At 40.1% G+C, this 26,306-nt stretch overlaps 1 protein-coding gene and 1 pseudogene across 10 annotated transcripts in view; both read right to left on the reverse strand.

The window, feature by feature from the left end:
• The window catches only part of Cnot10 (CCR4-NOT transcription complex subunit 10), a 76,343-nt gene extending 51,437 nt beyond the window's left edge, over nucleotides 1-24,906 (reverse strand). The window contains exons 1-5 of one of the 10 annotated variants that reach the window (XR_002387079.2): nucleotides 13,925-14,183; nucleotides 9,520-9,614; nucleotides 8,543-8,704; nucleotides 4,837-4,987; nucleotides 875-1,017 (exon numbers count right to left, since the gene is read on the reverse strand). Coding sequence is in view for 7 of the 10 variants with exons in the window: in XM_021238681.2 (XP_021094340.2) it covers nucleotides 875-1,017; nucleotides 4,837-4,987; nucleotides 8,543-8,704; nucleotides 9,520-9,614; nucleotides 13,925-14,126 (753 nt within the window). In the remaining 3 variants the exon portion in view is untranslated. Of the gene's footprint in view, nucleotides 1-874; nucleotides 1,018-1,920; nucleotides 2,070-4,836; nucleotides 4,990-8,542; nucleotides 8,705-9,519; nucleotides 9,615-13,924; nucleotides 14,189-24,567 lie in introns of those variants that run through there. The other 9 variants (XR_002387080.2, XR_002387081.2, XM_004857833.4 and 6 more) reach the window with 9 other exon arrangements.
• LOC101710989 (isopentenyl-diphosphate Delta-isomerase 1 pseudogene) lies at nucleotides 10,384-11,271 on the reverse strand (annotated as a pseudogene).
• Nucleotides 24,907-26,306: the final 1,400 nt, after the last annotated feature.

The raw sequence follows: 26,306 nt of genomic DNA on the forward strand, positions 1-26,306 counted from the left end.
TATGACCCAGTTATTTCACCCCTAAATCCTCACAAGTGCAAGGTCCTGAGTTTGATCCTGGTACAAAAAACCCCCGCAAAAAACCAAAAAATAAATATATACTCCGAAGAGTTGAAAACATGCCCACATAAAAATGTGTACATCGAAGTTCAGAGAAACATTACAGTAGCCAAAAAAAAAAAAAAAAAAGGAAAACCCAAATGTCTATCAACTGATGAATTTTTTAAAAAAATGTAGTGTATTCCATGAACAGTATTCAGCCATAAAAGGGATAGAATACATGAAAGAAGGATCGAGTACATGTTACAACATCATGGTAAGTGAAAGAAGCCAGTCAAAAAAGGCCACAATGGAGTAGATGACTCCATTTATATGTTAATGGCTAGTACTAGGGAAATCTGCAGACAGGTTAAATAGATTAGTTGCTGCCAGGGTGTGGGGAGGAGATGAGAGTGACTGCCAATAAGTATAGGATTTCTTTTTGAAGTGATACAAATGTTCTGGAGCTAGATAGTGATAATGTTGCACAATTCTGTGAGTATACTAAAGAAACCCACTTAAATGCACACTTTATTCTTTTGGGTTTTTTTTTTTTTTTTTTTTCCTGGAGACAGGGTCTCCCTACATAGTCCAGGCTGGCCTCACACTCATGGCAATCCTCCTGCCTCAGTCACCTAAGTGCTGGGATTACAGGTGTATGCCACCACTCGAAGCAGAACTGCATACTTTAAAATGGTAGTTTACTGGGATTGGATAAAGGCAAATTAAAAAAAAAAAGAGTAGTTTATGTGAATTATACCACAAAAACATCAGGATCTCGTGACCACAAATATTAATCATACTTTTAAATTTTAGTCTTATTATCTCAGCTTACCTCATTCTTTCCATTTTTGTTATTGTTACCCTGTGAAATCATTTTTTCTAGGACAGCAAGAAGATGTAAAGCTTTCTCAGCTTGGTAGGTTAATATGTACAGGTCTACAAGCAAAAAACACACCGCTTGGGCAAATTTTTCTTCTGGCAGGGAGGAAAAAAAAAAGAAAGTCACAATCCAAAGTGAAGCACACATCTCAGACCACCCACCACAAAAGCATACAAAGCTCTAAAGAGCAAAACCTAAATCTTTATTCAAGTGAAAGCTTATCACCTAGAGCCACAAGTAAAAGTATGCTAACATAGTAAAAGTGCTATGCTAACAATATCATTCTATGAGACATCTCAAGGCCTCTCCTATCAGGGACTCAATGACTGAACCTTCTTTGGCAAAATATTTATTAATCACCAGCACATGTAATGAAGAATATTACTTTATATGGACAGAATCCTGGATCTAGTATATGCTCTGTTATTTACTAAATGTGTGATCTTTACATACAATTTTTTTTTTAAAACAGAGTCTTGCTAATGTAGTTCAGGCTGGCCTTGAACTTACTATGTAGTGCAGGCTGGCCCTGAACTCGAGGCAAACCTCCTGCCTCAGCCTCCAGAGTGCTGAAACTGCAGGTGTGCACACCACAGCCACATCTATTTAACTCTTTAGACACCAGCTGGCTGACATGAAAAGTGGGAGAATACTGTACTGTAGCTGCTTGAAGACAGAGGATCTTCTGAGGTTCCTTCTAATTCTTTTTTTTTTTTTTGGTACTGGGGATTGAATTCAGGACTTGACCTTGCGAGGTAGGCTCGGTGGCACTGAGCTAAATCCCCGGCCTCAGTTCCTTCTAACTCTAAAAAGGTCTATGACGCTGTTCAATAGATTTCCTTTCTAGGTCACGGAGATAGAAAAAAGAAACAATTTGATTTCAGAAGCAAAAGAAGCAAGGTGTGGATTGCAGTGTATCAGAAAACTGAGACTACCAAGAGGAAAATACAGGGGAGGCCTTCAAAGGAAGAAGGGCCCAACAAAGAGAGGAAAGGTACCTTTGTGTGACATAAAATGATTTTCTTTTACTTTCAAAAAAGAAGATAGTCCGGGCATGGTGGCGCACGCCTGTAATCCCAGCACTTGGGAGGCTGAGGCAGGAGGATTGCCAGGAGTTCGAGGCCAGCCTGAACTACGTAGTGAGACCCTGTCTCAAAAAAAAAAAAAAGATAAAGGAAAGCAGGTGCTATAATCAAGAACAGAAAATTTCACGCCTTTAAAGAACAGAATCCACTACCTGCCTTGCAAGTACAAGGTCCCGAGTTCAATCCCTGGTACCAAAAAAAAGTAGAATCCATTTAAAACCAACTCTCCAAGAGCTTCTGATCACATCCAAGATATAGTCCTTACCTAGGCTACAGGGCTTTACCAGTCCTGCTGCTGAATACTTCTCACTTTATCCCTATAGTTTCCCCACCAATTCCAGTCATGACAGCCTCTCTGCTGCTGCTCTCACCAAATACTGCTGCTCACCTCAGGTTCTTGACATTTACCACAATCCCCAGCTAGAATGACTTTCCCCAAAGAATCTCATGACTTACTTCCTTTCTTTATTCAAATCTCTTTCCCTTTTTCTTTTCTTTTTGTTTCTTTCTTTATTTTTTATTTTTTGGTACTACTCAGGGTTGAACCCAGACAGAACTTAGCAACATTCCCTGCTCTTTCTCACTAAATTGAACAGGCTGGCTTCAAACTTGTGAGCTTCCTGCCTCAGCATTCTAGTAGCTGCGAGTACAGGCATATCATCATGCCCAGCTAGCCACATCTCTTTTTAAATAGTGACACATTCCAGGCCTTGTTTGATTACCATATCTAAAACTAACACCCTCAGTTAATCTCTATACTCTTAAACAATTTTAGTTTTACTTCACAGCACCAAACTACTTCACAATGTATACTTATTGTGTGTTTGGGCTGGAGATTTAGCTCAGTGGTTCTGGTGCCTGCCTCTCAAGCACAAGGTCCCGAGTTTGATCCCTGGTACCAAAAAAAACCCCACAAAAACTTATTGTGTGTTCTCTACCATTAGAATACATGCTTAATGAGGTTAAAGATTTTCTGCTTTGTTCTCTGCTGTATCGTCACATCCCAGAACAGTGTCTGGTCCACAGCACTGGCCCTTGTGCACAATAAATACTATTGAATGAAGAATCAGAATAGATATGATTCCAACTTTGGTGTTCTGGAAAAGGCAAAAGTATAGAGACAATAAAAATAAATCACAGATTGTGAAGAAAGGAGGGGATGAATACATAGAACATAGAGAATTTGTAGAGCAATGAAAATACTCAATGTATAACACTATAATGGATGTACATGTTCAAACCCGCAGAATGCACATCACCAGGAGTGAGCCCTAACGTAAGGCATGGACATTGTGTGATTATGAAATGTCAATGCAGGTTCATCAGTTATAACAAGTATACTGATGTACATTTACCAAAATGAGAGATGCTGGTAATGAGAGGGGGATTATTGTTGGGGAAGCAGCACATGGGGGATCTCTGTACCTTTCTCTAAATTTTATTACAAAGCTAAAATTACTCTTATAAAGATACAATCTTTTAAAAGACCCCAAGTAGTAAAAGTCAGAAGAATAACCATAATAACTTTTTTTAAATGAGAAAAATCAAATCAATTTGAACACTGACTATATTGATTGCTATATCCTGTTTGGCCATGGTACAAATGAATGGGGTCTTGTGAACTGTTCGGGGAATTCTCTTTTTTTTTTTTTTTCTGGGAATTCTAAAAAGCATCAACAATAGTAGCTTTATAGAAAAAACAATAACTGGGCTACAATTCTGATGTTAGCTACACCAAAGGAAGCGGTTACTAGTTATACAACACCTTACTGATATCTCTCCTGCCCTGTCTGTCCAATCACCGGGCCCTCAAGGTTGAGGGAAAGAACAGAAGAACCTCAAAATGGCTCCCTAGAAACAGCTCTCAGCAAGAAAGGATCCTGAACTCTTCCCAAAGCACCTCAGGGTGCCATCACACCCTGCCACTCGTCCTGTGGTAAGCACATGGCAATGAGGTGCTCACCAATCTGAAATTCCTATTAATTTTCGAAAGAAAGGAATCATGTAGAAAAACATAAAATGCAAATTACAAATGAAACTGGATTGGCTGGAGGCTGGATGCCGACAGCCCCTCTAATACCCTCTTGTGGGTTCAGTTTTCCCTCTGCTGCTTTATTAGCTCCTCTTCACATCTGCCTTTATCTTTCTTACTTCTTCTACTTGAGACCAGCAACAGTAAGCCAGGTAAGATAACAAAAAAGCTCACACAGTTCTACACTATCTTCTCTACAATTATGTATTGTAATTTCAGTTAGGCAACAGATGAAAATGATAATCTACACTACTCTCTAACATTCCAAAATGCTCTTCTTTAAGTAGGCTGAGGTAAGAAAGGATCCAGCTCACCAAGGTAGTATTTAGACAACAAAGAAAAATCAATTAAGTCCTTCCAACAGTATTCTTAACAGTTGTCTTAAAAAAATTGGGTAAGAAGAGGCACTAAAAGAAAACTTGGATCAATCTAAATGTCATGAACTTTTTTTTTTCTAGTACCAGAGATCGAACTCAGGACCTTGCGCTTGCAAGGCAGGCACAGCGCCATTGAGCTAAATCCCCAGCCCCAATGTCATAAACTTTTATCTCTTCTAACCATTAAAAAAGGTGACACAGCTTTGTTTTTCCTTTAAAAACTGACATAATTTTCTGCTTTAGGTTATTTAGGTAAAAGTCCCAGATAATTCTTTTTTTTTGAGACAAGGTCTCACTCTGTAATTCCGGCTGGCCTTCAACTCACAGCAATCCTCCTGTCTCAGCCTCTCAAGTGCTGAGATTAGTACCAGAGAATTTTGCCAGTGTAAGAATATAAGGACTTTACAACAGATAACATACCAAAAGGTTCTATGAACTGATAAAGTTTTTCACCAACTGCTATTGCTTCTGTATACTGCCGCAGATGATAAAGAATGACTGCTTGATTATAATATAACATACTGTTTTCAACATCATCTAATCCATCCATTTCTTCAACAGCCAAGTGGACCTACAAAGCAATCAATGGAGAGAATGTGTTCTAATGACAGTAAGGCAATTAAGGACAAAAGTAAAAGAATTTATATGAATAAACAGAACACTGACTGACATTTTTCTTCTGAGTTGCTGGGGAACGAACCCAGGGCCTCAAGCATGCTAGGCAAGTCCTCTACTACTGGGCTATATCTCCAGGCCAGGGAAATAGTTTTTTCTGTTCTTTTGAGAGAAGCTCTCTATGTAGTTCAGGCTGGCCTTGAACTCAGTCTCTAGTCCAGGCTGGCTAGCGATCCGCCTCACTGCTGGGACTACAGGCATGTGCCACCACTCCAGGAGAGACCAACATTTCTTATTCTTATTCGATTTTTTCAATAGTACATCTAGATTTTAATTACTCTCACATACTGAATTTTTTTTTCATTCACTTGTTTCATACAGACTAAAGTTCTGTTAAAGAAAACATTTTGATGGGACTTTATTAAGAACCTAGCACAAAGCAAAGGAGTTTTCTTCCTTGCCACTGTGAAGACTTTCTTCTCTGTTTTACCTGTCAACACTGCTTCTGACTGAGAGTCTCACTTTCTAGCTTCATGAGTCATAAAAGGCTATGTGGGGAGCTGGCTCAAAATGACTTTTCCCATAAAAATGTTGTGCAAACTGGGTGTGGTAGCGCATGCCTGTAATCCCAGTTCTGTTGAAGCACGGGGATCACAAGTACCAGCCCAGCCTAGGCAAATTAGCAACACTGTCTCAAAAAAAAAAAGGCTGGGAATTTAGCTCAGTGGTGCTGCCGCCTTCAAAGTGCAAGGTCCTGTGTTCAATCTCTGGTACCAAAAAAAAAAAAGAAGAAGAAAAAGAAAAAAGGGCTGAGAATACAGATCAGTGTGTAAAGGCCCTGGGTTCAATCCTCAGTACTCCCCCACAAAGAAGTTATGCACTATGCATAATTTATTACCTTTTTTTTTTTTTTTTTTGGTACCGGGGATCGAACTTGGGACCTTACGCTTGTAAGGCAGGTGCCAGAACCACTGAGCTAAATCCCTGGCCCAACTTATTACATTTTTATAAAAACATAAAATTTAAACATTAAAAACAATAGCCAGGGGCTGGGGATTTAGCTCAGTGGTTTCACTGCCTCCTGCACAAGCTCAAGGACCCGAGTGCGATCCCCGGTACCAAAAAAAAAAAAAAACAATAGCCAGGACTGGGGATTTAGCTCAGTGGCACTGCACCTACCTCGTAAGCACAAGATCCCGAGTTCAATCCCCAGTACGGAAAAACAAAAAAACACTATCTAGCTGGGTGTAGGGATGCACCCCTATAATCCTAGCTACTTGGGAGGCTGAGGCAGGAGGACTGAAAATTTCAGGCCAGCTTGGGCATCTTATTGAGACCCTGACACAAATAAAAAAAATAAAGTGGGCTGGGGATGTAGCTCACCACTGTAGAGTGCTTACCAGTAAATCCCTCGTACTAAAAAAACAAGAAAAAATAGTGTCTTTAAACAGAAAATTCCAGGGCCTGGGATTCAGCTCAGTGGTGCCACCACCTGCCTCGCAAGCACAACATCCCGAGTTCGATCCCCAGTACCAAAAAAAAAAAAAAAAAAAAAAAAAGGAATCTAAACAGAAAATTCCATTTTCTTATACAATAGAGAGAAAATAAACTAAAAAATAATTGTTAGCCAGAAAAGATGGAGGGTTAGATAAGTTGTTCTGGATTCACCATGGACTAACTTACAATGTAAATAACTTTACAACATTTTCTTTTCCTTTTCTCTCCTTCTGGGGATCAAATCCAGGGTCTCAGTAATGTTAGGGAAGCACTCCACCTCTGAGCTATACCTCCAGACCATTTTGCCACATTTTCTATGATTCATCAAAATAACTGCTCCAGCCAGAACAAAAACACACTGAGTTAATAAAAGTGGGATAGGTTGGTAAGGTGTGCCTGCGACATGACTGTGAACAGAAGTATGATTTAAAAAAGCCAGGAGAGGGCCGGGATTTAGCTCAGTGGTTCCGGCACCTGCTTTGCAAGCGCAAGGACCCGAGTTTGATCCCCGGTACCAAAAAAAAAGCCAGGAGACACATGAACAAATACTGTAGGAAACTCAAGAGTTCAAAGGCACTGAGCCAACTTTAATAAGAATAAATGCTGGAGGTGGGGGATTTAGCTTAGTGGTTCCGCCACTTGCCTCGAAAGCACAAGGTCCCAAGTTTGATCCCCGGTACCAGAAAAAAACCCCTGAAATAACAAGTCAGGGGTGGCAGCACACACCTGTAATCCCAGCACTCGGGGAGGCTAAGGCAAAAGGATCATGAGTTTGAGCCCAGCCTGGGCAGCTTAGTGACTTACTGAGACCCTGTCTCAAATTTTAAAAACTAAAAGGGCTCATTGGGAAGGCCTTTGGCTCAATCTTCATTACAGAAAAAAACAAAAGAAACAAACCCAAAAGCAAAACAAAACCCTCAAAAAACAAAAAACCCCAAACAACCCAACCTTGAAATAGCAAATACTTATGTCAAAGGTTAAAAGTGAAGATTTTATGAAATAAGGCATAAAAAGTACTTAATAAAGAATCTGGTATCAAGTAAGCATTCAATAAATGTTGGTTATTGTCATTTTGTTGAATTTTAACAGGGTTTAAACATTAGTCCTATAAAGAATTATGAAGAATCTGTAGGGATCACTTATTTCTAACTATTCCTTGTTTTAGGGTGATAGTATGTAGAGTATAAAGGTACTTTTGAGTATAGGTAAGGGGCTCAGAAGGGTCTCCAGAACCCCTACAGCATGAAGCAGTAATTAAAAGTACTAGCTCCAAAGCCAAACAGAACTGGGTTTCTGTATCTTTGGACAATTTACATACTATCTGTCCTTCAAGGCCTCCCACGTATAAAGTGAGAAAAATTACAGTAGTTGCTCTGTGGGTCTACTGAGATGTTGCATACAGGTTCTCATCAGAGCCCTGTCACACAGGAATGCTTCCGGTCTGCTAGGTGATCTGAAGAGCTTCATCTGCCTTAGCCCTCTCCAAGAGAAAAGATCTAGCCCTATGATGTGAGGAACGTTGCTGTTCTGAATAGAGAAAAAAGATAACCAGTTCCAGCCCCAAATTAGATATAAATCAGAATATCTATTTAATTAACCATCTCCTAGCCCAAAATGCTAAAGCAACTTGATAGTACTACCGACAATCAAGATATTACAAGAGATATATAAACAAGGTATATCTCTGCAGCTAAGGTTCTTCATATACTTCTACTTAAATTCTTAAGACTCCAAAGTTCATTCAAATTTGGCATGAGTCTATTCTGTTCAAGTTAATTAAAAACCCAATAGGAAAACACACACCCACACACACATCCACACACACACACACGCACATATACAACATACCTTTTATTTCCTGAAATAATTTTATACAAACAAAATTAGTATCAATAAATTCAATACATTAGAAATTGTAACATCAACAGATGATATCACATTTATTTTCTTTAGCTATCTGTCTTTCACAAATTAACATAACAATTTTTTATAGTTAAATTCATTTGTGGATCACCTGATTCTTCAGCTGGTTAAGTGTTTGTCTCAAATTATCTGTTGTTGTTTGGTTACTTTTAAAAAACTCAGCTACTGCTGTGTTCAAAATTATTTTATAATCATCTTTGTTTATATCTTGTAGACAGGCAAGGTGTTGCAGACAGGCATCATAATTTCCAGACTAAAAAAACAAAAACAAAAACCACACATGCACACACAAAATTACATGGCAGCTTTAAGAACACATTTCCAAATAATTTCATTCATCTTTACCTTAAAAATTCTTAAAAACATAGTTCCTCTAAACACATTAATTGAAGTCACTAGATAGAGCAATATTTATATAAATCAAAAAGGGTGGACATTTATTTCCTAATACTCTCTGACACTGACACATACAACACATATATGTAGATAGATATATTGGTATATATGTGCATACACTGCTAGCAGCGTGTAAACAGCAGAGACTTGCCAAGAAAAGTAATATAATTACTCTACATTTTAATTTCTGGTAAATACACTTTGAATATGCAAGTATCCAATTTTTCTGCTTACATGTATATATCCTAGTAATCAAGTAAGATTTTTCTTTCATATCATTTAATGTCAGAAAGGTTAAAATTCTGACAAACTTTTGGGATTTCACTTTAGAGTACATTCAAGACAAAGAATTTAACAGAGTAGTGAAATGAAAAGACTAACCCACATATTTACAAGTTTAAATTTAAAAGACTTAAAAAACAACAGTGTGAGAGTTAAAACATATTTATGAAAACATAAAAACTTGAGAATGGCTTAAATTACTTCCATTTCTTTCACCACATTTAGTTAAACTCTTAAATGCTTTTCTGTTTTAAAATGAAACCTACTTCTCTACAACCTTAACTCTTGAATTAGTATAGAACAAAAATTGTAAATTTAAAAATTCAAGTGAACAAATTCATACTTAACAGTCCTAATGTGAACAGATTTAAAAGAGAGGCCATTTCTTACTGTGAAGGCTTGGAAAGCACTGGTGGACAGCTCCTTCTCTTGATCAGTGATCCCAGGGGGCTGACCTGTCCCTTCATGTTTCTCTGCTCCCTGCTCTGCAAACACACAAGTTTTACGGTTCTTCAGAAATGAAAGCGGTACAGTGAATTTGTCATGACTTCAATCTCTATCTCCCTCCCTCCTGCCCTCTCTTCTGCAGGGGATCTAATCCAGGGCCTTAAGTATTCTAAGCACATGCTCTATCACTGAGCTTCACCCCCAGCTCCTACTTCTCATCTTTCTAATGAAACTGCCAAAGTGCCAAAGTTAGTTCTCTCATCACTGAAATGTTTCCTGGGCCCTTTTAATTTTTTTGGTTATGTTTTGGTTTTTTTTGGGTTTTTTTGAGACAGGGTTTCATTATACAGTTCTGGCTGGCATTGAACTCACTATGTAGCCCAGGCTGGCCTTAAATTTACCACAATCCTCGTGCACCAGCCTCAGTCTTTTTTATTTTTTAAGTTGCCCGGGATGAGCTCAAACTTGCAATTCTCCTCTCTCAGCCTCCCAGAGTGCTAGGGATACAGTTGAAGCCGCCAAGCTTCACCTTTTATTTATTTTGAGCCAAGGTCTTGCTAAATTGCCTAGGCTAGGTTTGAACTTTCGATCCTCTGTCCTGTCCTTTACTGGGGATCCTAAAAAACATGAGTTCCCGTCTCCCTTTTATTTTGGCAGAACTAAGGATCCTTGGAGTTACACTTCTTAAAATACACTTATGTTTGCCCTTTAAATATACAAATTAATGATGGAATATTAAATTTAATGTGACTTGATTATGAAACACCTCCTTGTATCACTATAAAACTGCTAGAAGAATGCGCACTCTTTTTTTTAAGGATATTAATATTTATTTATGCATTCACATTCTATGTATTTTCTCATGGTCAATAAACTGACTCAAATGATTTAAGTTATCCCACCATTTAAAGAGAAAAGTCTCTACAATAATTTTAAACCATGGAGTTAGCTTAACATCGCCTCTGGCTGCTTTTCTCATAAGTTCTCTTAGTTCTTCCTTTGACACATAACAATAGCTTTTAATCTCATTGGGATCTGGATTCAAAGTTACATTCTTCCTCACAAACAAAATGTAATCAATTTCATTTTCACCCCAGATACTGTCAGACTGTGCCTTGTAGTGAATTTGTGTTATATAATCAATTTCTGCTGGTGAAACCTCTTCTAAGGGAATTCCTAATTCAGCTTTTAAATGCCTCTGTGCTGCTCTTCTCACGCCAATGGCCTCATTTTCTTCAAGCTCACCTGGATTATTTAATGGATGACTACAACAAGTGTTGGTAAAACAGCGTGGAAAGGTAATTTTAGAATCTGATCTCTGCTGTAGCAGCAGCTTATTCTCAGTGTTAAACAAGAAGACACTAAAAGCTCGATGCAATAATCCTTTCTCAATGTTTTCATTTAGGTGAAAATTCTTCTTGGTGTCACCTCCAATTTTATTGTCATTTTCATCAATAAGAATACACATCTCTGCCAGGAGTTGAACCTGTTGCTTATCGAGATGGCTGATATTTACTTCAGGCATCGTTATAAAATGTCTTAAGTGCCCCAGAACACTCAAGCTGCACATACTGCCAGCATAAGGCGCGGGCTCCAGAATGCGCACTCTTTCACTTAGAACATAATATAACCTGTATTTTGGGCCAGGGATTTAGCTCAGTGGCACCGTTCCTGCCTTGCAAGTGCAAGGTCCTGAGTTCGATCCCTGGTACCAAAAAAAAAAAATATATATATATATATATTTTTTTTTTTTAATAAACCCTGTATTTCAGAGAATTTACTCAAGACTTATCTAAGAAAAAAGGCATTCTGGGGCTGGGCCTTTATTTCAGTAGTATAGCATGTGCTTAGCAAGCATGAGGCCCTAGTTTCAATTCCCAGGACAAAGGGGGAAAAAGGCATTCTGGCATTTGGGCTATCAGAAGTGTTGCTTCTGATCATTAAATCACGATTTCAATTCTTCAGTACGAAGATAACAACTGAGTCCTAATAGAGACAAGAAAAATCTAATAGTTGGGGCCGGGGATTTAGCTCAGTGGTTTTGCTGCCTGCTGTGCAAGCGCAAGGACCTGAGTTCGATCCGCAGTACAAAAAAAAAAAAGAAAAAGAAAAATCTAATAGTTTAATAAAGTTCACCAGTTTAAAAAGACAATGTTAAATAGGTTTGTTTTTGGCTTTTTCCTGGTACTGGAGATCGAACCCCAGGGCCTTTACACTTCAGCCCTTTTATTTATTGAGAGAGGGACTCACTAAGTCTATTTTTTTTGGTACCGGGGATTGAACTCAGGTTCTTGCACTTGCACAGCAGGCAGCAAAACCACCGAGCTAAATCCCAGGCCCACCTAAGTCTATTACTTAAGAGAGAGGTCTTTCTAAGTTAATGAACTGCCCCAGCCGGAGTCTAATTTGTGATCATCCTGTTTTAGCTTCCCAGAGTCCTGGGATTACAGGTGTGTGCCATTGCAGCCAGTTAACAGTTTGTCTTTGGAAAACAATTACAATGAGTTTGACTGCAAGGTTATAAACTATTTAAGTATCTGTTTGGCAAAAACTTTCTGGTATACAAAAACAGCATCAATTACTTTAAAATACACATACAAGGCTAGGGATTTAGCTCAGTGGCGTCGTGCCTGCCTTGCAAGCACAAGGTACTGAGTTTGATCTCTGATACCAAAACACACACACACACACACACACACACACACACACACAAGGTATGGCACATATGACTACAATCCCAGCTACTTGGGAGGTTCATGCATTAGGACTGCCAAGTTAGGGCTCAGCCCTGGCAATTTAGTGACTTAGTGAGGCTCTATCTCAAAACAAAAACCAAAAAACACACAGCAAACAAAACAAGACAAAACCAAGGGCTGGGGGTATAGCTCAGTGTAAAGGTTCTGGGTTCAATGCCCAGTTTTGAAATAAAATAAAAAGTTAAGAGAATTCATAGGCCAGGTGTACTCGCAAACGCCTATATACCTACTTTGGAGGCTGAAGCAGGAGAATCATAGTTCAAGCCCAGTCTGGGCAACTTAGCAAGACCCTAGCTCAGGGGAAGGGAAAAACAGTATTAAAAATGTGACACATGGGGCTGGGGATTTAGCTCAGTGGTTTCGCTGCTTGCTGTGCAAGCGCAAGAACCCGAGTTCGATCCCCGGTACCACAAAAAAAAAAAAAAAAAAAAAAAGGGACACAGGATTTTAGGACCCCAGAAAACAAGATATTGTTAGATTGAAGCAGAATCCTTAACTCAAAGTTTTAACAATGAACATACATATTCTTTATACATTTATTTTATCATTTAAGATTTTAGGGAAAAGAAGAACTTAGGAAACATTTAAGAAATGTGTCTTCCCTCATAAGGAAGTAAATTTAAACTAAATGTCAAAAAGTCTTGGTTTGACAACTTATCCCTATTCCTTCTTTCTTTTTTTTTTCATTAAGTTTATTGGTACATTTTAGGTATACAATAGTTACATTCATCATTGGGATCTTGTACCTTTACATGATTTATCTTGATTCTTATTTTTTCCCCACTCCCCTGCCCTCCCTTCGCCCCCTCCACCCTTCCCTATTTATAAAGACTTCATTTCCATTTTTTTCTTTTCTCATATTTTTTCTTTTTCCTTCTTTCCTTTCCTATTCCTTCTTCTAAAGTGTTCCCTCTCTAGAATAAATAAAATTCTTCAACAGGACTTTTGGGCCCACCTATCAAAATGACTCAGAAATACAGGTCAGAAGGAATACCCTACAGTTTACCAAGCTTCTAGTCTCCACTAAAACAGGGTGGCTCATGTAGCTACAGCTGTCATCATCCCCCAGGAAATGTGAAAGTCTCTCAAAGTCCTCCAGGAAAAGAGAGAAGCGAACTTCCAGATAAATAAACTAGCCACTAAAGCTGACAAGAGACTCCAATATCTACATTTCTACATATATTTCAGAGGACTGGGCTCAATAAACCATCTACATGCTCATAAACCATTATTTTATCTACATTCTGTTACTTGAGGATAAAACTCTTCTTTTTCTAAACAAAAACACACCCCAATAGAACTAATGCTTTTTTCCTTACTGTGTTTTTGTATATTTTTCAAGTTTTCTTTAAGAGAAGCCATTAACTTCTATAATCATTCTTTTTTTCTTTTTTTGGTTCGAGACAGTTTCTTGTTGTGTAGTTCAGGCTGGCCTTGCACTCACTATGTAGCCCAGGCTGGCCTCTAACTTGCAGTGATCCTCCTGCCTCAGTCTCTTGAGTGCTGGGAATACAGAGGTGGGCCTCCATGCCTGGCTGTAATCATTTTTCCAAATGTTTTAAAAACAATCATTGTAACTGCTGAATTCTTACCAGATAGACTCTGCACATAATTCCACAACATGTCTTTATTTGTCCAAAAGTAGTCTCTATTGCCAATTGAAAGCGCACGTGACCGTTCGTCCGCAAGCCTGACTTTCCTTCTAGTTTGGCTTAACGAACATGGCTGATCCTTTAGGTGTACAGAACTCTTTGACTCACACAGCTTGACAGTCTTTAAGGCAACAGACTTCATTTCTAGACAAATAATTGTCTTTTAGGCTTCAACAAAGTAGAAAAGAAATGCACTGCTTTTTCAAAACTGAAAAAGTCAGTTAACTGAAGGTACAGACACATTCCAATATAGAATATTAGCAATTCAAATCTGATTGGAGGACAACTGCATGCTACACTGTCAAAATATAGCCCTAATAAGGTTCAGGAAAAGTTTTTTTTAAAAGGAATTTGATTGTTCTTGTCACAAAATACTTATGATACTTTCATGAAGGAAAGATTTAAATGAGAAAAACTGCAACTACACCACCAAAAATATCAGGCACACTAAAGTCACCAGGTAGCTGAGGTTAGGACACCTCACATACGCTTTCTATCTGAAGAATAAACCTGACTCATCAAAACCCAACACAGCAAAGTGTGGCGGCCCACAGCTATAATCCCACATGCTGAGTGGCTGAGGCAAGAAGACAGCAAACTCAAGACCTGCCTGGGCAACAGAGTGAATTAGTGTCGGCTCAAAATAATAAATGAAAAAAGGGCTGAAAATGTAGTGGTGCAGTGTGAAGGCCCTGGGTCTAATTCCCAGTACCAAACAATAATCTCCAAACATACAAATGACTGATTTTTACATAGCAGCAAGAAATAACACATGGTCAAAGGAGCTATCTATGTTCTACAATCCAAATTTCCTAAACCATGTTTTCCTCCACTTTGGATTGAAGAATAGGAGCTGGAGAAATGGGACAAGACACATTCCCAAGCCCAAAAGACAAGCCATTCATAACCATGAATGCATGAGTACCTTGTCTAACACTACAGAAATAAAGGAATGGAAATTTAAATCAACAGTAACAGCATGCTTTAAAGCAGAAACTGTCACTGCTGGTGAGTGCATGTAAGAGGAGCTGTTTTGTTTCGGTTTTTTTTGTTTTTTTTTGGTACCGGGGATCGAATTTGGGTCCTTGCTCTTGAGATGCAGGCGGCGAAACCACTGAGCTAAATCCCCAGCCCGTTTTGTTTTGCTTTTGAGACAGGGTCTTGCTATGTAGTTTAGTCTGGACTTGAACTCACTATGTAGCCCAGGATGGGCTGGAACTTGCAGAGATCCTCTCAGCCTCTGAGTGCTGGGATTACAGGCATGCGCCACCACGCCCAGCCCTAAAAGCAGGGTTTTTTTGTTTGTACCAGGGATTGAACTCGGGTCCTCAAACTTGCGGGACAGGTGGTGGAACCACTGAGCTAAATCCTCGGCCCTAAGAGCAGTTTTTAATGCATAAAAATGACTGAGATTTACTTTAGATTTAAAATAATAACGCTTGATTTCTTTAAAGTCATAGATTCAAAAAGCCTAGATTCCTCCCAAATCTTTACATCAACTTAGGCATCTTATTCTATTTCAAGGTGTAATTTTAAAGGGCTGTCATACATATTTGAGCCCATTTACACAGCTAAACACCTTCAAAGAAAAAAATTCTAACTACTGAAAAAATTTACTATTTGTTCAAATTTAGTAAAGTGCTTAACTTAAAACAACATTTCCTGAGAATTTATATAACTTATAAATCTAAAAAATTATAGTGCATCTTAGGTATCTGTTGTGTTCATGCAATAATATAAATACCGTAAGGTTTCAACTTAAATTAACAAATATACTGGGGATGTAGCTTGGTGATAGAGCACTGGCGCATATATATATATATGTTTTATATGAATTATTCAACTATATATTTAAAATTGGAATCATATATTACTCTTAATTCTAACATTTAAAAACATAAAATATCAAACACAGGTCACTATTACATCAATCTCCTATTCTGAATACTGGTAATTAAAAAAAATGAATTAAGCTTTTAAGATTTAACATGCTAGCCAGGCATGGTGGCACATGCCTGTAATTCCAGTACTCAGGAGGATAAGGCAGAAGGATCATCACAGGTTCAAGACCAGCCCTGGCTACATAGTGAGTTCAAGGGGAGCCTGAACTACAAAGTGACACCCTGCCTCAAACAAAACAAAACAAACAAAAATGGCAGGGATTTAGCTCAGGGGTGTGGAGCCCCATTTTATTGGAAAAGCAAACAAACAAAAAAACATGCTAGCTGGGCAGGGTGGCATAACCCTGTAGTCCCAGCAGTCTAGAAGGCTGAGGCAGAAGGATCATAAATTTAAGCTCAGCCTGAGCTACTTCAGTGACTTAGACTGTCTTAAAAAAGAAAAAAGGAGCAGGGCATGGTGGTGCACGCCTGTAATCCCAGCACTCAGGAGGTTGAGGCAGGAAAACTGTTGCAAGTTCGAGGCCACCCTGGGCTACATACTGAGTTCAAGACCAGCCTGGACTACATAGTGAGACCCTGTCTCCAATAACCCAAAACAAAAACAACCCCCCCACCTGCCGCCACAAAAAAACATGGCTGGGGCTTCAGCTCAGTGTGAAGACCTAGGATTCGGTCCCCAGTACTGGGGGGGGGGGCATTTAACATGCTTTTATGAGAAAAGTTACATTTTTATCTCCAGGTGATATAGGAGAGCTATTCTCTGCAGAATAACACCAGCTAATGTAAAAACAGTAATAGAATGAGTACAAATAGCAGTTTGGAAACTCCAGTGAAATAACTGGTTAAGGAATGGATCATCAGTGGTGTAAGTCTATACTATGCCAAATTATTACCCCATAGACTAACTGTAAACAGAAAAAGATATTCCTTTTACTACCTTAACAAACTGATCAAAATTTTTTTTTTGGTACTGGGGATCAAACCCAAGACCTTGCACTTGTGAAGCAGGCATGGTGCCACTGAGCTGAATCTCCAGCCCTGAACTGATCAAATTTGGCATCATTAATAGTGACAATCTGACATTATACGCTTTATGAATTATATAAAGTATACAGGCACCACATGCAAAGTATCCTGAAAATATGTTAAACATATTAAACCTAAAAATAAGTAACATAAATAAAATAAATAACATGTTAAACCCAATCAATCCTAAGTTTCAGTTTTTTAAAATACAGGAAATGGGCCGGGGATTTAGCTCAGTGGTTTTGCCACCTGCTGCGCAAGTGCAAGGACCCGAGTTCAATCCCCGGTACCCCCCCCCCAATACAGGAGATAAAGAAACTAATTAAAGGATACCAGGAAGAAACAATCAGACCAATCCAGAATGTTGGGTGTGTACAAAATAATTGACTCAGCCAGGTGTGGTGGCTTACACCTGTAATCCCAGTACCTAGGAGGCCGAGGCAGGAGAATCACCAAGAGTTCAAGTCCAGCCTGGGCTACATAGTGAGTTCAAGGTCAGCCTGAACCACAAAGTGAGACCCTGCTTCAAGGAGAAAAACAAACAAACAACCCTCCCCCAAAAACCCTGACTCTGGGGGCTGGGGACTTAGCTCAGTGGTTCCGCCGCCTGCTTTGCAAGCGCAAGGTCCTGAGTTCAATGACTGGTCCCCCCCCAAAAAAAACCTGACTCAGTTTCTTAAAAAACTTTGTCAAAAAATAAAAAAGACATTGAGAATTCAAGAGATAAAATAAAATAAAATAAAATGAATGAACCCTAACAGCATTCTGGTTTAAAAAGCATAGCTTTAAAGCATATTTTTTTGAATAACATTGGGAACAGTTTCATATACTCAACACATTAACTGAAGTATGAAAATGGCATTGTGGCTATGTAAGTTAGTGTCCTTTTTAAAAGAAATGCATAATGAAGTATTGAGAAATGAAGTGTCCTGATGTTTATAATCTCTACAGAAGAGATAAAGGAAGCAAATACGGCAAAACATAATGATTGTTGAACTATGAAGTGGATATATGAATTCTCTCTTTTTAAATACTGCTAAGCAGTAGTTCAGACTACATTTGACTACTGTCTCCCAAATGCTGGAATTATAGGCATGTGCCACCATGGACATTTTCTTTTCTTCAAATTTTTTAAATGTTTGAAATGACTTGCAAGAAAAAACTGAAAAAAATTGAAAAACTGAAAAAAACCCCAAATTATGCATAGATTTCTTACAGATTGACAAAAGCAAATTGCACATCAGTGCTGCACAACACATTTACTCGTCTCTCTAATGCATAGATGACTTAAGTTAGGTGTGTATTTTATATAGATACATGTATACCCATATATTTAAAAAGTATTTTTAAATACACATACTCTAAGATACACATGCATATATATATTTGGTACCGGGGATCGAACTCGGGACCTTGCGCTTGCGCAGCAGGTGCTAGAACCACTGAGCTAAACCTCTGGCCCACATATGCATATTTTAAGTTGATGTGAGCTTATGGAGGCAAGTAAGTCTGGAAGAACAACAAACTCGGACCTACTTAAATAGAGTGGGACTGGTAGAGGGGCAACAGCAAATTCACGTTTAATAAGATGTTTGGGGTATTTAAATAAAATTAAAATGGCCCTGGCTTACAATTTCCTTCCTTCCTTTTTTCCTTCCTGGTGCTGAGATTGAACCTGGGACTTGTGCATGCTAGGCCAGCCCCCTATCATTGAGCTACACCCCAGTCCCACCATTTGTTAATTGTATAGGTTTTCTGGTCATTCTAGCCCCAAATTTCAAAGTTATCATTAAGCATCCTTTTCTTGATTTCAAATTACTCATGTCTTATTTTCCTCCTCTTCATAACACTGTATTCATGTTCTCTCTCTTCCCCTCTCCTCCTCTCTCTCTCCTCCACGGAGTCATACATATCTCCAGCCCCCAATCTTTTCCTATTATACCTTGCACTACCATGCTCATAGTTCCAATTCTCTAGTAACTTCCAGATGTTTGAGTTCTAACTTGTTTCAAATAACCATAAAAGTAAAGTCAAATAAGTCATCCTAAAACACTGCTGGGATTTCCTTAGTCATAAATGATACTGATTTCATGCTACTCTTCCATGTTATATAGGGACACAAGCCTGTGAGCCTTCCACTGCCTCGTTCACTCTATCTTTGGTTAGTGCCCCTCCACTCTAGGACTCCTCTTTCCTTAGGATTTGCTTGAAATACAACAATGGGTGTGGAATCTGCTTGTTGATCCATCACTGAGAAGCCACACAATTCACAATTCAGAAACAGAAATGTTCCTATGGGGTGAGTCTTAACCAAATAAAAAGAGGAAATGAGAGGAAGTGGGATGGATAAATCATTCCTCCTTTCTCTCTCCTATGCACTACTTCGAAGTTTCTCCTTAAAACCCTCACATGTAAGTGACCTGCTATTTCTCTTTACTCTGCAAAGTGAAGCAGGAACGAGTTATGAAATGTATTACATCTTCTTTTCCCTTCTTTCCTTCACTTTCAGCATCCTGAGCTTATACTTTCCAAGGGAAAACTGGGTTCTGCTAAAAATTAGGTTTACCTAAACCACCTCCCACACCTTTTTTGAGACAGGGTCTAGCTATGCAGTTCAGACAGGCCTTGAACTCACTATGTAGCCTAGGTTGGCCTCAAACTCACAGCGATCCTCCTGCCTCAGTCTCCCAAGTGCTGGGATTACAGGTGTGCACCACCATGCCTGGCTAAAACACCCTTTACTTCAGCTGATCCTCACAATCTACAAACCTGTGAGGAAAACAAATTAGAAGCTACTAGGGTTCCCATTTTACAAATAAAGAAAGTGAGGTTCAACTAAGACCTTTTCTAAAGGAGCACAGGTTTCCATTCCATTTGCTATATCCAATCAGTCACCAAAATCTGCCAGTTGTAAATATTTTTCACATCTGCCTCTCCTCTCCATTCTACTACTAACCTAAATAATAGCCAGCATTAAAAAAAAAAACCCCAAATCAAAGCCTGAGATTATCTCATTTAACCTTTACCAGTCCTGTAGGATAGTAGATACTATTATCTTTTTTATTCTACACATGGCAAAGGTAAGGCTTTAAGAAAAAAAGAAAATGAGAGAGAGAAAGAGAGAGAGAGAGAGAGAGAGACAGACAGACAGACACAAAGAGAGAAAGAAAAGGGTGTTGGGGTTTTTTTTGTCTGTACCAGGGATCAAACTCAGGACCTTGAGCTTTTGAGGCAGGCGCAGCGCCATTGAGCTAAATGGTGGTTCTTAAAACTCGGCCAGGGTCACAAATACCAAGCTAGGATAAACTTAAGCTGTCTGACTTCAAAACCATGCTCCTAACTTGCATCCTTTCTCACTTGGCCCCATTAAGATATAAATCAGATCACACTATCATGGTTTTGCCGAAAACTCCCAGTGGCTTCTCATTAGTTAGAAAAATTTCAAACTTCCTTCATGGCCTACAAAGCCCAACATACACTAGCCCCTGCCACAACTTTGTCTTTATCTCTTGCCATGCTATCTCTGCTCACTCTGCTATAAATATGCACAGAGTCCCTCCTACTCAACAGACATTGCTCTAGGCTCTGGTGCTACAGCACAACTAACACAGACACAAGCCTTTGTCCACACAGAGCTTCTATTCAAGGGATCTTCTTTTTTTTTTTTTTTTTTCCCCCATTAAGTTTATTGGTACATTTTCAGTATAAAATAGTTACATTCATCATTGGGATCTTGTACCATTACATAAGTCTCTTGGTTCTTATTTTTTTTCCCCTTCCCTTGGCCTCCCTTTACCCTCTCCACCCTTCCCTATTTGCAAAGACCTTGTTTCCATTTTTTTTCTCTTCTCATATTTTTTCCTTTCCCTTTTTTCCCTTCCCCTACCCCTCCCAATTCCCCTGCTCTTTTAGACCTTTTCTTCCTGTTACACAATATCAGTTATACATTTTTTAAATTACAATATTAAGATCTAGGAGACATTACCACAGATTTTTCAGAATTTAAAAGGATATAGAAAGCATATTACAAAAATCTTTTTTGAAATAAATTTGACAACTTCTAAGAAGTGCCTTGGAAGACAAATTAATGAAACTAACTCTGGAGGAAATCTAAAATTTGAATAGCACCTATTAAAGAAAGTATATTCCTAGCTTGTCAAGGGATCTTCTTGATATTCTTTAAATGTTTTCCAACCAAGGGTTCTGCACATTCTCCTATCTGAATCATTCTTCCTCCAGGTGGCTGGCTATTCATATTTAGGGTCTGTGTTCTAACGTCACCTTTAAAAGAGCCTTTCTCTAACTAATCCATCTAAAAATAGGGTCCTTGCTTCCAGTTCTCTTCTATCCTTTTTCTTACTCTATCCATTTTGCACTTCTATAACAAAATGTCTGAGGCCAGTTTTTTTTTGTTTTTTGGGGGTTTTTTTTGGTGGTGGTGGGGGACTGAACTCAGGACCTTTCGAGGCAGGGGCGGTGCCACTGAGCTAAATCCCTGGTCCAAGGCCAGGTATTTTGTAAAGAGGCTTATTTAATTCAGTTTGAAGGCTGAAAGTCCATGATTTCTGAAGTCCATGAAGTCTGGTCAGAGGTCCTTTGGCTGCATCCTGTGACAGATATCATCACAGCCAGAGGAAATCTGTGAGGCAGAGAAAACATAGCAAAACAGGAAGCCAGACAGGGTCGGGTCAGGCTTGCTCTTCTGTAACTCACCCTCACAGAACAACCAAGGTCCCTTCCAAAGGCAGCACCTCAATGATGTGATCATCTCCCACTAGGCTCCACTTCAAAATGGTTCCATCACCCCTTCTGTTCGGTACCAGGGATTAAACCCAGTATCTCGTTCGTGATAAGTACACACTTTATCACTGAGCTATAACCCCTGCCCCCTGTGTCACCTCTTATGTTTTATTTTTTTATTTTTGGTACTGGGGATTGAACACAGGTCCTCGCGCTTGAGAGGCAGGCCATGGTGGAACCTCTGAGCTAAATCCCCGGCCCATGTGTCACCTCAATACCCCTGATTTGGAGATCAGGATTCCAACACATATGTCTTAAGGGACACACTCAAACCACATCCAAGCCATCACATTCATTTTTCTTTTCTTCAGAGTATTTACAACTTGAAATCATACTTATTTTTTATTTTATTTACATGTTTATATATCTTTTATACTAAATAGAAGGCTCCACTACGATAGATATTTTGCCTTTCTGGTCTCTAGTCCATTGTCTAAAGAAGTGGCTGGCAAAGAAGGCTGTCAGTGAAAGTTTACTGAATACATTAACATCACAATACAAATTTGACAGCCTTAGGTATTTTCTGGCTTTCTTGTCTTGCTTCACTTAAACCCAAGGATAGCCCATGAGATCAGGTCACTTACCTTCTTTTTTTTAGTGCTGAGGATTTAACCCTTGAGCTCACTAGGTAAATGTTATACAATTGAGCTAAAGGTCCAGCACCTACGATTCCAGCACTCTGAGGGGCTGAGGCAGGAGGATGGCAAGTTGGAGCCCACCTTGGCCAACTTCCCAACTTAGTGAGACCCTGTCTAAAAAAGGGCTGGAGGGCCAGGGATTTAGCTCAGTGGTCCTGCTGCCTGACTTGCAAGCACAAGGACCTGAGTTTGATCCCTGGTACCAAAAAAATAAATAAATAAAAATTTAAAAAAGGGCTGGAGAGCCAGGGATTTAGCTCAGTGGTTCCACTGCCTGCCTCGAAAGCGCAAGGTCCTGAGTTTGATCCCCGGTACCAAAAAAAAAGGGCTGGAAATGTAGCTCCATGTGAAGGTCCTGGGTTCATTCCCCAATAACCCCCCAACACATGCACACACACACACACACACACACACACACACACACACACACACACAAAGGGCGATTTAATATGAAATAAATCATATTAGGAGATAAGGTAAGAACCACCTTAGTTGAAATGGAGATGGGACAGAGCAGAGAGATTCAAGGGAATCACACTTAACACTCATCTACTTTATACTAACTGAACTTTACCACAGAAAAGTTTCTGACAAACTCTGGACCATATTCTTCAACTATATAAATACTGTACAGCACTTACCAAATGGGATTACAATGATGATAGTTCTGTTACCTCTAATGGACTGAAGAGCAGGTCCTCAAAGGCAGGTAATATGTCATATTCATTTCTTCTACATCTAAAATAGTGCCTACTGTGGGCTGGGGATTTAGCTCAGTGGTTCCACTGCTTGCCTCACAAGCACAAGGACCCCAGTTTGATCCCCGCTACTAAAAAAAATAAAATAAAATAGTGTCTACTCTCAAGCTTTGTGAATGAACAAATGAAAAAATAAGCAGCGAAAGAACTTAGGTAGAACTTGAAAACTGGATGGGCTGTAGGTCTAAAAAAGTAATTCCAGGCAAATAAATGCAATGGATGGGGAAGGAGGCATAGTATACTTGGCACTGTCCTAAAGATTCAGTCTCCTTGTCCAATTTGTTACCTGCCTGTGACATGCCTCTGATCCTCCTCTCTGCATTCTATATGGCACTTCCACTTTACTCACCTCTCTGCTCAAGTATCACCTAACCAGAGAGCTCTGCCCAGTCTATCTAAAATCTCATAGCATTCTCACTTTCTAAACCTTTTGTCTTCTTAGCAGATTACGGAGATTTTCCAATCATTGTGCGTGTGTGTGTGTGTGTGTGTGTGTGTGTGTGTGTGTGTAGTATTAGGGTCGAACTCAGAGGGCTTCTTGCTTTCTGGACAAGCAGTCTACCACTGAGCTACATCCCTGATCTCTTCCTAATAATTTATTATTCTGTACTTGTATTAGGGTTGGCTCACTTTAATTTCAAATCGAGGTTCATTTGTCAGTTGTTGACATCAAGACCCAATAAAACTCACAGCACAATGAATTTTTTTTCAAATTAATTTTCATTGTAAAAAGTGATCACTTCTAAATCCTGTCACCTCAGTTCCTTCCAATAAAACCTGGAAGCCACAGAGAATATTAACTGCTTGCAATTCACGTGGCAGTCATTCCCAGAAATAGGCTGGAAAGAATTTTATTCCTTAATGTAATAAAAGTAAATGAACAAAGTAAACAATTCATAAAGAACATTATCCAGACTGAGTAGTTAATAATGAGGAACTAGGGAAAAACAGGTAATAAACGAAGTTAACAGAAAGCACAGACAGAAGAGACACTGTAGCTTCACGCCTATTTAAATGCGTGGTTGCCACAAAGTTAAATTCCACAGGTCGTCACAGACCAGAGGCAGCCTCACGTGCCCGAAACAGCATAGGAGCATTCTGGCCTGAGCTACTCGACCCTAAGGGAGGCGCGCGCTCCGGGATGACCTTTCTCGGTCTGCCTATCCCACTGGGAGGTCGCAAAGTCTGTGAAGCGGCAAATTACATGCAAACGTTTTAGGCCAAAGTTATTCTGGACAGCAAGGCAAAGGGGGTCAGTCGTGGATTCGTGTTGCACTGGAGTAGAAAGAAAACTATCGGACCTGTGGCCCTGACTACTGTTAGCGACAGCCCAGACAGGGGTTGAAGGATAGAATGCAAGCCCCAAGTAGAGGTGCCCGCGAGTCTCCACCCCCTGGTTCCACCCCGATCCGCGACGGCGGTGCCGGGTCTGCCCGCCCCCGCGCGACCCGCCGCCCCACCTGCAGGCTTGTCTGCAGCCATCTTCCCGCCTCGGCTCGGGTTCTTCCCTGCAGGTGGCGTGGCCCCGACTCCCGCCGCCCGGCTGGCTGCTGTCCTGGACTTCGGAGGACAACTCTGAGCCCACTCCGGCTCCTGGCCCCCTTGTTCCGGCCTGAGGAGTGGGCAGACGGCGAACTGAGGAAGTGACGAAGGCTACTTTGCGTCGTCTAGCAACAGCAACAGCGTCTCCGCCCAGGCGGCATCACTGCCTCTAGCCTTACACAGCTTCCGCCCCGAGGCGTCCCCGCACACACTTCTTCCGGGAACGCGGCCAGCCGCGCCCAAACCTAGGCGTGGGAACTGCGGCTGGCCCCGCCCCACGCTTCGCCCCGCCCGCCCCGCCTCCAGCCCAGGCGCGTGCGCGCGCCAGGTCGGGCATGCGTGCTGGCTCTCGTGTCTGAGTTTGCGCACCCGGAAGGAGCAGTGTTCCCCTTTTCCTGTCCTGGCCAAAATATCAGAGTCAAATTCTAGTTCTCGTTTTACATACAATTACACAAGGCCTGGCAAAAGCCTGACTTTCATTTTGTATCTTTTGTTACTGTAAAACTTTGGATCAGATGCCTTCTCAACTCTTCATATAGATTTGTTAATTTTTAGGGAGCCTCTGTCTAAAAGTTGGCAAAACAAGTTTGATTAGCCCAGAGTTTATGTAATCTCATCCTATCTAAAGACTGAGGACACCAAAATAAGAGATTTACAAGAACATTGAACTACACTCATAAATCTCCAGTCATCATCCTAAACTGAAGGTCACCTGGATTCCAGGAAAAGCAGAGCCCCACGGGACTGAAACCACCTTGAACAATTTCATGGAAATGCAACCACCTCTCAAACCATGAGGATTCCAGTGCTAGGAAACCATGACTGAGATAACGACCACCAGATCCCAAGACAGCTGCTAATCCTTGAAAGCTGGCCTCTTGCTCTGCGGGTGTGCAAATCTGGACCTCTGTGCACTCCTCCAGATACTCAAACTGGAGTTCTTTTCTATCTTCTCTCTGACTTTCCAATGAAAGCCATTTGTTTCCTGTAAATTTGTATCTTGGTTTTAATTCCCATCCTTACTAAAGCAAGGACCCACACTAGACATTGAAACCTCCACACTACTCTTTGGAAGCAAGTATGTGAATAAATTATCTTCTGGAGTAGAGATTTGCCTCATCTCTCCCATTGATCATACCAGTATGGACTCATAGTTATTTATTTTATGTTTTGAGTAAAATCCAATACTATATCAGTCACTTTCCTGTCACTGGGACAAAATAACACACCCACAACTTGAGGAAGAGAGGTTTACTTAGCTCACAGTTTCCAGTGGGTTCAGTCCAAAGTCTGCTCCCTCTAAAGCAGAAACAGCATCTTCGAAGGCCTGGTGGAAGAGAGCTGCTCACTGCATGGCAGCCAGGAAGCAGCCAGCGAGGAGCAAAGCAGGGGCCGAGAATGTACTCTTTTAGGTCACTGTCCCCCATGAAGTACCCTAGTCAGCAAGACAGACTCCATATTGCTGCTGAACGACCCACCTGCCTGCCCTTTAGATGAACTCAGAAGGAGGAAGTTTAGAAACCTCCTCCCCTTAGAGAGTCTCTTAGAAACAATAATCAACTATTGTTTTACAAATGTTGTAACAGCAGGACGTTCCGCTTCTGTATCTTTTGCTTGCTTTACTAGTTCTATCCCATAGGGGGGCCTCAAAGGTGTA

Source organism: Heterocephalus glaber, unplaced genomic scaffold (genome assembly GCF_053883595.1).
Source record: "Heterocephalus glaber isolate CG9 unplaced genomic scaffold, H.glaber_assembly_v1.0 deba00001472, whole genome shotgun sequence".
Lineage (NCBI taxonomy): Eukaryota > Metazoa > Chordata > Mammalia > Rodentia > Bathyergidae > Heterocephalus > Heterocephalus glaber.